Here is a 13,776-nt window from a genome sequence, read left to right on the forward strand (position 1 = left end):
GCCCCACCTCGTCCGGAGCACGCCTGCCACACGTGCTGGGGCGTGGCGGAGCAGCCAAGTGGGCGGTGGATGGTGGCGCGGCGCGGTCTTACGCGGCGAGGCAGCGGCTCCCCTCCGGCGCGGCGCGGTCTTACCCAGCGAGGAGGCGGCCCTCCTCCGGCGTAGGCTGCCGGGCACAGTTGTTAAGAGTCTTTATTCCATACAGCTATCAAGTATTCACAAGCTCCAAAACACACACTAAAGGCAGAAAGTTGACCTCTCACTCTGACAAATCTCCCAAGCTCTGCTTATGAACCCTTTGGGGCTGGTCTTGGGGTGTGGGCACTATGGAAGCAGTCACATTGCCATTCTTCCCATCGAGTCTCTAATTGGTCCAGCTGGCGAGTGCATCGATGGGCCTGTGCATCCATATTACTTGAGGTGTCAAGTTCTCCTCCTGAGAATTCCTCCCCAGCCTGTTCTCCATTGGCTTCTTTCCCACAGTCAGGAATGGGAAGGGGCTCAGTGGTTGTCCTTGAAGTGCTTTGATCCTGCGCTCTCTCGGGCTGGCTTTCTGGGTTGGGCAGCTGGGGCCTCACTAATCTCAACAACTGCAATATCAGAGTGAGAACCCAGTAGTGGCTCAAACTATCAACTCCCCCTCCTCTGAGTCTAAGCCATCATTCCTACCAGAGCCCTCTATCTCTTGTGCATGCCTGGGACTCTCATCTGAGTGTGTGCACACGACATTCTGTTAGCTCAGACAGGGAGTCTGTTGAGCAACAGGGTGGCAATACACCAACAGAATCCCCAATCTTTCCTGCTTGCCCTATGCATAATGGAAACATTCCAGAAAAGAGGTGAGATGCCAGGGAGCCAGCAGAGTCCATGGAAACTGATTGCTCCTTCACCCTCAAATCTACTCTGATACTGAACCAAGTGTCCCAGTGGGACTAATTCCTTCCCTTTTGCCTGCCCGGATTAACTGCCAACAGATCATGAAAGAGAAGAGTCTTTTTCTGTGCTGATCTGGGATCTAAGAGCAGCATGTGCTTATAATGCTTTCAATATTTGAAAGGTTAGCATGTAGATGCCACATTTAAATGTTTACTTATTTGACCCTCTTTTGTTGAAGCCTATGTATAATAGCTAGAAAGTTGTATACATTTATTTCAAATACATATATGTATATTTGAAAAATGAAGGGGGGAATAAACAATACCCTAAAAATAATTGTACGTTTGCATGGATATAACATAAGCGACTCCTTCATGGGTGTGTTGGAAATGTCCATGGGCACTAACACTGGGGAGCCCTGTAGTAGAACTTCTTGTGCCTTTGAAAGCTGGGTATGATACTGGAAAACAGCCGTAGCTTTCTCCATGGTTTCATTCCAGGGCTAGATGTCAGGGCCGTCTTAACAGCATTATGGACCCTGGGCAAAGCAGTGTACTGGGGCCCCTATGACAAATACATTTGGAAGTTTTCCAATTTTCCAAGGGTTAACATACACAGATTAGTATGGGACCCATGGGCAAGTGCTGATCAGGCCCATGCATTGAGACGGCCCTGCTAGATGTGACATCTGTGACACAACTTCTTCTTAGGCAGTAGCTGGAGCTACAGGAGCTATGTCTCAGTATAAGCAACTAGCCCCATTCAAGAACAGTTGGATTCATGCTGCTTATTGCTACTGCTTGCCTTGATCACTTGAGCTCCAGAGTGGGGATGTGGAGTGATTTGGGTCTGGGTTCCTTCCTTTTTCCTAGGAGGGAGCAGAGTTCCTTGCCTCATTCCAGCATGAAGATAAAAGGGCTGTCATCAGGGGGTGAGGTCATGCCACCTGATGTCATCCAATCAGCCATGTGTCTGGTGGAAGGCAATCCTACTCCTAGCACCCCTTAAAACCTCTGTTTTAGTGTGAACATGAAGTACTATTTTATCCTCTGCTATTTGAACATGTTTTATTTGACATATTTGCACTTTTCAACAGATTAACCAAGCATTTCAGGGTACGCATTTAAAGAAAAAATTGATCAGAACACGTGTGGTAAGACTAAGGTAAGTAAAATGATCATGTTTCTGGCATGGGTCCCCATGCTGAAGGACCCACGTCAGCGAGGAAGTTGGAGAGGAACTTAAATTAATTAAGTTTACTCTAGGTGGCGGTATGTGTCACCACTGGTAACTTGCTGTTGAATTCCCTGAGGTGAGCTATTGCCCCTGCTTGTTCTTACTTTGCTTATGTTGTGGAGATAGTTGCTATTGCAGGTTTCTACTATAGCACCCAATTTATTTTAACACATGGGACCTACAACATATTCATAGTGTGAGGTGTTCCTGTTCATTGTGAAGGCCAGCCATTCTTTCAGGTTATGCCACACCATGTCCCTCTGGTTTTCTGTTTCAGTTCTCCACACCCCACTTGCAAGCTGAATTGTATGGTCACTAAGTGTGCTAAGTCCCCAATACCACATTGTTTAAGGGGGGGTTGCCCACCCCTCTATATTTCTGCCCATTGCGGACCTTTAATGTTCTCCAAAGTAGGTTGATACCTTCCATTTTTATCTCAGTAGCCTCATTTTGGCTTTATTGGCCACAAACATTTACTACATGGATTCACTTTTAGTATATATGATAGATTGCTTTAATATTCAATGTATACGGTGTTCTTCCTCCAAAGAGAAAAGCTTACAGATAGTTCCTGGACAATAGAACTCCACCTGGGGGAATAGCATGGATTGAAATGAAATAAACAATGATAATATACCATGTCTACAACTTCCCCCATCCAGATGCTTTCTGGATGTGTTGGCCAGGAATTATGGGAATTAGCAACATAGAAAAAATTAGAAGGGGCCTCCCGGGCCATCTAGTTTGACTCCCAGTTCCAGCTGGCTCCGCTCATGTAATCCCCAACATGTGGTGGTCCAATCTTTCCTTCAAAACCCTCACTGATGGGGCCTCAACCAGCTTCCGTGGAAGCCTATCCCATACCCTAGGGATCCTAACCACCAGGAAGTGCTTCCTGACATCCAGCCTGAAGCCTGGTTCCTTAAGCTGGCTCATGCTCAGCCTGATGTTGACCAGTACCCCAAGATCCCTTTCGCAAGTGCTGCTCTCCAGACACTTGTCCCTCATCCTGTTCCTGTGGTACCTGTTCCTGTGTTCCAAGTGCAAAACCTTGCACTTATCCACATACAATGCCATCCTGTTGTCCCCCACCAACTTCCACAGCCTGTCCAAATCCTTCCGAATATAAGTAAGGGCACCTGGGGAAATGACCATGGCAAGACCAGTGAAAATGCAAATGCTAGGGACCAGAGTTCTGCCCTGTGGACCATGTTATTGGAGCTCAGGCTGAGCTCCTTGGAAAATGCGTGGGATGAAAACATAATGAACACCGTAGAAGGTAGGTGGTGGTGGGGGTGGGGAATCTCTAGTGGAGTCCCTTCCATTTATCAGGGAGTGCTGTCTGTGGCAGTATTTATGTAAAACACATTTACCATGGTTGGTGCATGCCAGTGAATACAGTGCAGCTCCTGCTGTGCTGAAAATGTGGTATGTACACATATCATATCCAATGTAGGAGGAGTTGGAAAGGGGAGGTGTGCAGGGAAATGGCCCTTTTAAAAAGCTGCTATGCACAAGTGCAAAGGAGGGAACAAGCAGAAGTTGTGTTTTTCTGAAAGGGAGGAAATTGACAACTTCTCTTACCCCCTCACAAAAAATCATGAGGACGAACAGGTAGGGAGAGAAGAGGGGGAGGCTTTCTGTGGTTCTGTTTACTGCCATCTTCCCATTTCCCATGGGGTGAAGGTAATAGGATCAATATTCTCATTCTCCTCATTCCCCACTGAACTTGGAAGCAGTTCTTGAAAGCAAATGCAGTCCCTTTCCTTTGCTGACCTTTCTAAGAGGAAGCACCACTAAAATCAGTGCGATTTACTTCTGAGTTAATGAACTTCAAGATAATATAATTTGCTTCTCTGTAAACAGATAGTTGTTCCTTATAGGAGAAAGGAGGGGAGGGGAGCGGGAATGTAGCACTGAATTCACTCTATATTCACTAGTAAATCAGAAGGAGAGAGAAACCATGGGCAGGGGAGGGTTATCTCCTTATAAGTGCTGCTCTTTCACTGAAGCTCAGTAGGACATTGTCAGGAACTAAGGCATCTGTAGGACTCCATCTGCTGGCCAAGCACCAGAATTATAGCTCTGGTAGTTGAGGATTGCTCCCTTAATCTACTATATCACTATATTATTATTATTATTATTATTATTATTACTGCTACTATTACTATTGCTGCTACTGCTACTACTACTGGCATTTATATCCCATCCTATCACCAAGCGCTCAGGACAGCTTACAAAATATAAAAGTACAATATAAAATATAAAAATAGAATATAAAACATCAATTATTAAAACAATATAAAACACATCACAACTTAAGAAAAATGAGGAAAAAATAGAAAGTGCGACTGTGAAGGGAAAAATCCTAAAACATCTAAAAGTGGTGGTTACTAAAATAGTGGTTGAATGAAAATGTCTTTACCTGGTGCCGGAAAGAGTGTAACCTCAGCGCCAGGCAGACCTCTCTGGGGAGCAGATTCCATAGTCTGGGCACCACTGCAGAGAAAGCTGTCCTCCGGGTAGACACCCCCTGTACTTCCTTAAGAGAGGGTTCCCAGAGCAAGGACTCTGCTGCCAATCATAAGGGGCATGACAGCTTGTAGGGAAGGAGGTGATCCTTCAGGTATTCAGGATCTAAGCCATTTAGGGCTTTATAGGTTAATATTAGCACCTTGAATTGGGCCCAGACTTCAATTGGGAGCCAGTGTAGCTGATAAAGGACTGGTGTTATATGAGAATAATGACCCATCAGCAACCTGGCAGCTCTATTTTGTACCAGTTGAAGTATCCGGACTGTTTTCAAGGGCAGCCCCACGTAGATCGTGTTACAATAATCCTATTGGAAAGTTTTCAGAGCGTCACTGTTTTCGGACAGTGCTTGTCCAGGTAAGGATGCAGCTTATGGATCAGCTGGAGCTGAAGGAAAGTGCTCCTCGCCACCGCCGTCACCTGGATTTCCAGGGATAGCTCTGGGTCAGGGAGCACTCTCAAGCTGCAGACCCTGTCCTTTAGAGGGAGTGCTACCCCATCCAGGACAGGACCAAAGTCACTTACCTGGAAACCTGAACCGCCCACCAACAGGATCTCTGTCTTACCTGGACTGAGTCTCAGTTTATTGGTCCTCATCCATTCCATTACCTCGGCCAGGCACCGGTTCAGGACAGCCACTGCCTCACTTGGATTAGATGTAAATGAGAGGTAGAGCTGGATGTCATCAGCATACTGATGACTCCACAGCCCAAACTCCTGATGACCTCTCCCAACGGTTTTATGTAGATGTTAAAAAGCATGGGGGACAAAATAGAGCCCTGTGGTACTCCATGGCATAAATGCCACAGCGCAGAGCTATAGTCCCCCAGCACCACCTTCTGGAATTGACTGGCCAGATAGGAGTAGAACCACAGCCAAGCAGAGCCCCCAACTCCTAACCCGGCCAGCCTTTCCAGGAGGGCCGCGGAGAGGTCCAGGAGCACTCTGCTGCAGCCCTTCCCCTGCAATCGCCACAGTTGGCGCCCGCTTGCCCCTCTCACACAGCTGCCACCTGTGCAGGGGTGAAGGCAGTGAGGGCGGGGCCTGCGGAGGTCTTGCTAGTGGTGTGATTGGCGGCGGCAGCGTTCCAGCTCCACAGCGCGGCTCAGCAGCAACAGCAGCAGCAGATCAGCAGGTGGGTGATGGTCATGGGCGGTGGTGAGTCCCCATCATTTATTGGACTCTTATTTGCTTTGTGGCTCTACTTTTCCTGGCCTGTTGAATGGGACTAGGCTTAACGTTTGGACATTGACGAAATAATGTTGCCAGTGGGTCCTGGTGCATGTGTCTTTTGTTCCATTGTCCACCTCCCAGGTGTTGAAGGATGTTCGCTTGCACCACCACTCCCCTGCAGCCTGCCTGTCTTCTTAAGCCACTCCTCCTTGGTGCAAAACAGGATCATAAGTTTAGTTTACTTAAGAAAACCACAACACAGCAAAACATTGTGACATAAGTGGTCTGAGGAAATAATAGGACATAATGGCAGAATCATAGAACAGTAGAGTTGGAAGAGACCATGAAGTCTATTGGGTCCAACCCCCTGCTGTTGCGGGACACCAAGTTACACCATCCTACTCAGATGGCTGTCTGGTTTCTTTTTGAATTCTCTAGTGTGGGAAAGCCCACCACCTCTCTAGGCAGCTGCTTCCACTGTTGTAGTGCTCTGATGGTGAGGAAGCTATTCCTGATGTCCAGCCTGAATCAGGGTTGTTGCAACTTGAATTGATTATTCCGTATCCAACATTCTGGTATCATTGAGAATAGATCTTGACCTCCTTCTTTGTGACATCCTTTGAGGTACATATATAGTGATACCATGTCATCCCTCAGTCTTCTCTTCTCAAGACTGAACATACCCAGTTCTCCCAGTCTCTCTTCATACGACAGTGCTTCCAAACCCTGGATCATTTTTGTTCTCCCTCTGGACCCTTTCTAATTTTTCTGTATCTTTCTTAAATCATGGTGCCCAGAACTGGACATAATATTCCAGATGAGGTGTGAGGAGTATAGAGGAACTACTACTTCTCATGATTTGAAAGAAGTACTTCTGTTAATACCAAAATAGCATTTGCCCTTTTCATGGCTCATCACATTGTTGTCTCATGCTTGTCCCCAATTACTTTGAGATCTTTTTGTTTTCCAGTTCTGTTGAGCCATATATTCCCCATGTTGTATCGGTGCATTTGGTTTCTTTTTCTGAGGTGGAGAATTTGGCCCTTGCCCTTGTTGAATCTCATTCTGTTGCTTTGAGCCTAGTGTTCAAGTTTATCAAGATCACCCTGGATTTTCATTCTGTCTTCTAGGGTGTTTGCTATTCTACCCAGTTTTGTATTGTTTACAAATCTGATTATCTTTCCTTGTACTTCCTCATCTAAATCATTACTAAAATGTTGAAGAGCACTGGGCCCAGGACTGAACCCTGTGGCACCCCACTAGTTACTTCCATCCAATTTGAGAAGGTGCCATTGATGAGCACTCTTTGTGTCCGATTTAGCAGCCAATGTTGGACTATTGGCTGCTAAATAGTTTTTTCATCTAGTCCAGTTCTTGCAAATTCGCTTATCAGAATGTTGTGTGGTGCTATGTTAAAAGTTTTACTAAGTTCTAGGTAGATTATGTCCACAGTGTTCCCTTTGTCCATTTTGGAGGTTACCCAGTCAAAAAAGGAGATTAAATTAGTCTGACAGGATTTACTTTTTGATGAATCCATGCTGGCTCATATTAATCACTGCATTTACTTTCAGATGCTTGCAGATTGATTTTTTAATAATTTGCTGCAGAATTTTTCCAGGGATTGATGTCATACTAACTGGTCTGTAGTTCCCAGGTTCATCCCCCCACCCCTCTGCCCTTTTTGAAGATAGGAACGTTAGCCCTTCTCTAGTCATCTGGCACTTCTCCTGTTTTCCAAAATTTATCAAAGATAATAGCCCATGGTTCTGAGAGTTTCTCTATTTGCTCTTTTATGACTCTGGGATGGAGTTCATCGGGCCCTGGAGATTTGAACATGTTCATTCTACCTAGGTATTCCTTGACCATTTGTTTGTCAATCTTGGGCTGCTATCTCTTACTTCCAGCTTGTAGTTCCCCTTGGTTGTAGATTTCCTTGTGGAAGAAGATTGAGGCAAAGTAGAATTGAGCACCTCTGCCTTTTCCTTATCATCTGTTATTACTCTGCCATCCACTTGCACACCCTTCTCTTTCTCATGTCTTTTGTTCTGGATGTATCTGAAAAAGGCTTTCTTGTTGCTTGCAAGTTGCTTTTTGAAGGTTGCATCCTTGCCCTCTTTTTGACTGGGTGGTCGGTAATACATGCCAATGACTATGTTTTTCTTATTTTTTGTTCCTTTAAATTAAGTCAGATGCTTTTGATGGGGCCACTAAGTTTCTCTTCTTGTATTTCTTTGCAGGTGTATGTGTCTCTTATGTATAGTGCAACTGCACCTCCTTTCTATCTTTCTTGAATAGGTTGCATCCATCAGTTGTAGAGTTCATCCCACCAAGTTCCAGTTATTTCTATAAGATCGTAATTGCCCTCATGTACTATGAGCTCAGGTTCCTGTTGTTTGTTTCCCATACTTTGGGCAATGGTGTAGAGAAATCAAAGTTCATTCTCACCATGTCCTGGTTTTCTTCCTACATTTTTGGGAGACTGGTACTGGGCCCTGCTTGAGGTTTTTTCTGTACAAGTTTTTGCCAGATGATGGTATTTCATGCTGCACATCTCCCTCCCCTATAAGTTTCAGTTTAAAGCTCTCCTGATGGACTTTTTCATGCAGTGGCCAAACATCTGCTTCCGTTTCTTTGTGAGGTGCAGCCCATCGTTTGCCAACAGTCCATCTTCCAGGAACCTTAGCCTGTGGTCCCAGAATCCAAATCTCTCTTTACGGTACCACCATCATAGCCAGTCATTCACTTGAAGGATTTTTCTTTTCCTAACAGTTTCTCTTCTACATGCTGGTAGGATTGAGGAGAACACCATCTGGGGCCCAATGTTTTTTTTTCCCTCCCTGAAGCTTCAAAGTCTGATGTTATTTCAGTGAAGCTTCTCATGGCAGTGCTGTTAGTTCCCACATGGAATAGACAGAAGGAATATTTGTCAGTGGGTTGTATGAGTTGCGTGAACTTGTTGGTTATATCTTTAATCTTGGCACCAGGGAGACAGCATACTTGGCAATTCTCTGGGTCATCACAAAAGACATATTATTCCATAACCTGAGGAGGAACTTTGGGATGAGCATTGTGTGCATTACAGTAAAAATGTCTAGGTTAGATGTCCCCTAATTATGTGTCTGGAAGCTGCTTGGATGAGAAGTTGCATCCTTGTAAATCACTGTATACTCTTTGAATGAAAGTGTCATAAAAAACCACAAGTCCCTAAGAGGACCCCAGGAGTTCTCAGATCTCCTAAAAATGCTTTTGTGCTAAGTTTCATCATAAACAAGAAAGCAGATATTCTTTTCTCATTTGTGCATAGCATCTGAACAGAATTGAACAGCTGGAAGCATTTTTATGCAGGCATGTTGGTTGGTTGAGAGTGAATAATGTGCACAAAAGCTTTACTCTGATAGATGAGTGTGTACAAAAACAACTACATCATGATACTTAGTTGGGTGCTATTTGATCTTCTACCTGGATATGTCTTTTGTTGAAGATGAGAATATGTATTGTCATCAAAACCACACCCAACCATTTCAGTAGGACACTGAGAAACTAGCTGTTACATGTGATTAACTGCATTAGAAGTGTTAATTCAAGGCCTGTGCGGGTGCTTGTTTGCATAGTTATGTTTGAAAAAGAATACCAATTTTGTGATCTAATGTGAAGTTCCACACATTGTAAATTCTAATTCCAGTTCTGATAAGAGGAAACAGAAACTGCAATTTGCTGAATTAAGTGCTCTAGTCTTATATTTGTTCACCTGGGAGTAAGTCCTGCTGAATTTAATGGGACCAACTTCTGAGTAGGACTGCACAATAATTCATCCGTTCCTGTTAACGTAAACTGTTCCTTTTTGCTGAACAGCTATTTAGATTTTAATTCATGCAACTGATTATATTAGCTGTCTTGCAATTTCTTTTGAGGGGTGAGATATAAATGCTAATGATAAATAAATGAATGAAACAGGTGTGTGCAGAAAGATGAATTTATATTTATACACACTTTCTGGTCAATTGCAACTTCACCAGTGACTAAAGATTATAGTTGTTTGGGCTGAACTATCACAGCTTGCCTTACATAACAATGTTTATAGTTTGTGCAGAGAATTCCCTCATTGCTTCACCAGAACTACAATTCCCAAGTTCCTTAAGTAGTAACCAGGACTAAAAGATGCTGCAGGAGACAAAGAGATATGATCCAAAGGATATGATATACTGGGCAAATCTGCTGCATAAATCTCTTTGAAATGAATGGGATCTGTGCAAAAGCAAGTCTGGAGGACATTAAAAATGTCACCTCCCTGCAGTTTGCTGCCCCATTCATTAGAGGTCCAATCTGGTTATTTTTCGGGGGGAGAAATTCTTCATTTGCTTGTGTTGGTGCAGTGATCCTCTCTCATCTATTAACTTCTCTTTTTCTCTTCTCAAATGGAGTTTGTTTTGGTAGCTGGCAGCTAACATTTCCAGCCTACCATACTAGCTGAGTAGTACTGATCCAGGACATTCTGAGAAAAACATGGTAGCCTAGAGCCAATGAAAGTGACTCTATTTCAACATGAAGTTGTTGTTTTACAGTTTTAAAAGGGAGGGAGAAATCTGTACCACCAGTGGTAATCTCCCATCCTCAAATCACTAGCAGTTTTGAGAGCATAGCCTGAAGTACAACCAAACATCTCATTTGAAAACTCATTTTTAGACATTGCACAGCTCCCATTCATTTGAAAGAACAAGAGAAAATCCTGGTCAGTTATGCCTCATGTTGCCTAGTGGCAGGTAGAAATGGTGTTGGCATTTTCTACCTCGTGTACTTAAATGTCTGGAGATAGCCTAGCCTTTGTGGAAGTTGCAGTAGAAAATATCCTGTCTTGCTTGATCTAGGGCCTGAGGCTTTATTCTTTTGCAGACCAGACAGTGACAGAGTTCGGGCAGATGTGGTGCTGGTGTTTAAGTTCATTGGTACTGATAGTAGAGTGGCACTCTGGACAAGTGTTAACACTGTTTTGCTGAGGAGACTGAAGTTGCCAACATGGCCCTTGAGCATTGATCTTTCATCTTACAAGCTTTCAGGTAAGTCTAATTAGATGAGCTTTTCAAGCTGGTTCAGAATTTTTGTGGTGCCTTCTTTCTTTGCATTGCACTCTGAAGGGTATCTTGCTGTCATAAATCTATTCGCTTTCCCTGCTTCTTGGCTTTTAAAATGCCTGTGGTCCACGCAGCTTCCCCACCATGAGGATAAGGGACTGTTGGTCCTCCTTCAATTTCTTGCTGTACTGACCTTACCCTCTTGATCTTCCAGGCTCTGACACAACCCACTAGGTACCACTCTGCCAAACTTTCATCAGCTCTGCCCTCTGGCTGTGTTCAGGAAATGTGGAAGCAAAGGAGTGCAACTTTAGAGATGAATGGGCAGGGCTGGCTCCAGGTCTTTGAGGACCCTTGGGGAAGACACCCTCAGAGTGGCATAGTGTTAGTGTTGGACTGGAACTTGAGAGATCTGAGCCATGAAGCTCTCTGGGTGACTTTGAACCAATCATGGATTACCAGCTTAACCTACTTCACATGGTTGTTGAAAAGATAGAATGGAGAGGAAGATAATGTAAACCTTCTTGTGTACCTTGGAGAAAGAAAGGTGGGATAATAATAAATATAATAAATAGGAGTGCCCTCTGCCAATAAGCCTACCTTTTCACACACACACCTGTTGTCACCAGATGCTATTGGTCTTCATCTTATCATTGTGATGCTTGCTTGAGAGGAAAAGAGTGACTGAGGAAGGAGGCCAGGGCACCTGCTGCTGCTTTTCACAACCATTGCTATCTGATCCATAGTGAAAGGTGGGTGAATAGGCAGTTGTCATGCACAAGTTTTCCTCCCTTCACACATTCAAGGCAACAAACTCTTTCTTTGTGAAAGACATTTTATTCATCAAACACAATCCCCACAGAATATATCTCTGAGCATGCCCTGAGAGATTTGTTGAACCCAATCTAAACATCTGCTTCCAGAAACATTCCTTTTGAGTATGTCTGGGTCCAGTCCCTTCTGAAGGACCTATGTGGAAGAGAATTCCTCTCTTTTTTGTATGTCTAGTTGGCTAGCCTCCTGTCCTGATGCTGCATCATTGGGTCAAGAGTTGTACCAGGTTTGTCTGACTGAGAGCTCCACTCCTATGACCCCACCTGCATGAGCACATGGGGAGAGTGGCCTTAAGATATGTGCCACTTCTTCCATCTCAAAGTCTGACACCCCACATCCCCATGCTCCCTCTGTCTCCTTCCCTTTATTCTTTGACTTGGAGGGGGTGTCACGCAGAGGTGGGTTGAGACCTGTTTTCCCCTGTAGAAGAAGGCAGGATGCATTCCAATGGAGCAAAGCTCAGGGAACCAAGGTTCAATCTGGATGCCAGGAAGCACTTTCTGAGGGTTAGGACCCTGAGGGTATGGAATGGGCTTCCACAGGAGGTCGTTGAGGCCCCATCGATGAGAGTGTTCAAGGATAGACTGGACATGCACTTGGTAGGTATTTCATGAGCGGAGCTGACTGGAGCCGGGGGTCAGACTAGATGGCCTGGGGGGCACCCTTCTGACCTATGTTTCTATGTTTTTATGTTTGGAGTCCAGATAAGTTTGACCCATGAGTGCACACCATCAACTGCCACCCTCATTCCCATTCTCATTGAAGTGGTGGTGAGGAGGAGCAAGTGCTGGGGGCCTTTGCTGAGTCACAGTAGGTGCTCAGTCTTGCTTTTTTTGCTGCCCACTCTGATGAAATTCACACCCAGTGGGTGATGGATAAATTATGCATATATTAGAATAAGCTGGTGTTGCCGTTATTATACAGTGCCTTGGAGAATTGTCCATCCCTCCTCCCCCCGTTAGATGTTCCACATTTTGTTGTGTTGCAACTTGGAAGTGACATGGATTTAAATGGCATTGTTATCACTTACTGTACACAAGATACTCAACACAGTAAAGGTACAAAATATTTTTATTGCAGCACAAAAGTTTAGAAAAGAAAAAGCTAGTAATAATTAGTTGTATAAATATTCATCCCGTATCTGCACTTGGCAGTACCACCTTTAGCAGCAGCTACAGCTGTGTGTCTTCTTGGGCACATCTCTATTTTTTTTACTTAAAAAAACCCTGTTTACTTTTTCCCTTTGCTCCCTTCCCCCCTTAGTTTTATCCCCCTTTGTTTTCTTCCTTGTAACACACGCCCATTTACTGGTGGGACTGTGCTGTTAACCTTCAGGGAAGATAGGACAAAGCAGGCCCAGCAAACTAGAATCAAAAGGCAGCAGTAAAATTGGACTGAAAAGACTCTCTGCAGTGGTGGTGACTTGCAATGTCTGTGCAATGTATGTTTTCCTGCCTGAGGTCTACATGTGCAGCGGGTGCAAGGTAGTAGCCCTGCTAGAGGAAAGGTGAGAGCACTAAAGCAGAGAGTGCCCAGCATCAAGGGAATAAAAGGAGATGAACAGTTCTTAGACAAAGTGGTGGAGCTGCAGTAACTAAGAGCTGTACAGAAGCAAGAAGTGCAACAACAAGCTGTAGCAGAAGAAGAGACTCCTGAAGGAAGGGAAAATGAGGAGGAAACTCCCTGGAAAAAGGTGACTGTTCGATTTAGAAGCACTAGAAGGCATTTTGCAATGGAAGCAGTGGAACTCTTGAACTACTGTGGAAGGAACTGCAAGACATGCCATGCAACACTGAATAAGAGGCTGAAGGTCAACCAAGTAGTGGCAGTGATACCAAGGCTTGCAAGAACAAGAAGAGAAGAATATTAGTTGTGGGAGACTCCCTCTTGTGTGGGAGGGAAACACAAGTACGGACTGCTTCAGTATGCTGTCTTTCAGGAGGACAGATTAGTGATATAACTGAAAGATTTCCAAAGTTCATTCAGCCCACTGACAGTATCCCTTCCTTCTTATACATGCAGGAACAAATGATGCTGCCAAGCGGAGTTTTGAAGA

The 13,776-nt window shown here is 44.5% G+C and overlaps 1 protein-coding gene across 1 annotated transcript in view; it reads left to right on the forward strand.

Moving 5' to 3' along the window:
* Positions 1–13,776, forward strand: part of LOC123031859 (transmembrane protease serine 11A-like) — a 36,491-nt gene that overhangs the window by 7,575 nt on the left and 15,140 nt on the right. The window contains exons 4-5 of the mRNA XM_044447267.1: positions 1,973–2,040; positions 10,708–10,871. Of these exons, the coding sequence (XP_044303202.1) occupies positions 1,973–2,040; positions 10,708–10,871 (232 nt within the window). The remainder of the gene's footprint in view (positions 1–1,972; positions 2,041–10,707; positions 10,872–13,776) is intronic.

Source organism: Varanus komodoensis, unplaced genomic scaffold (genome assembly GCF_004798865.1).
Source record: "Varanus komodoensis strain SLA01 unplaced genomic scaffold, ASM479886v1 scaffold51, whole genome shotgun sequence".
Taxonomy (NCBI): Eukaryota; Metazoa; Chordata; class Lepidosauria; order Squamata; family Varanidae; genus Varanus; species Varanus komodoensis.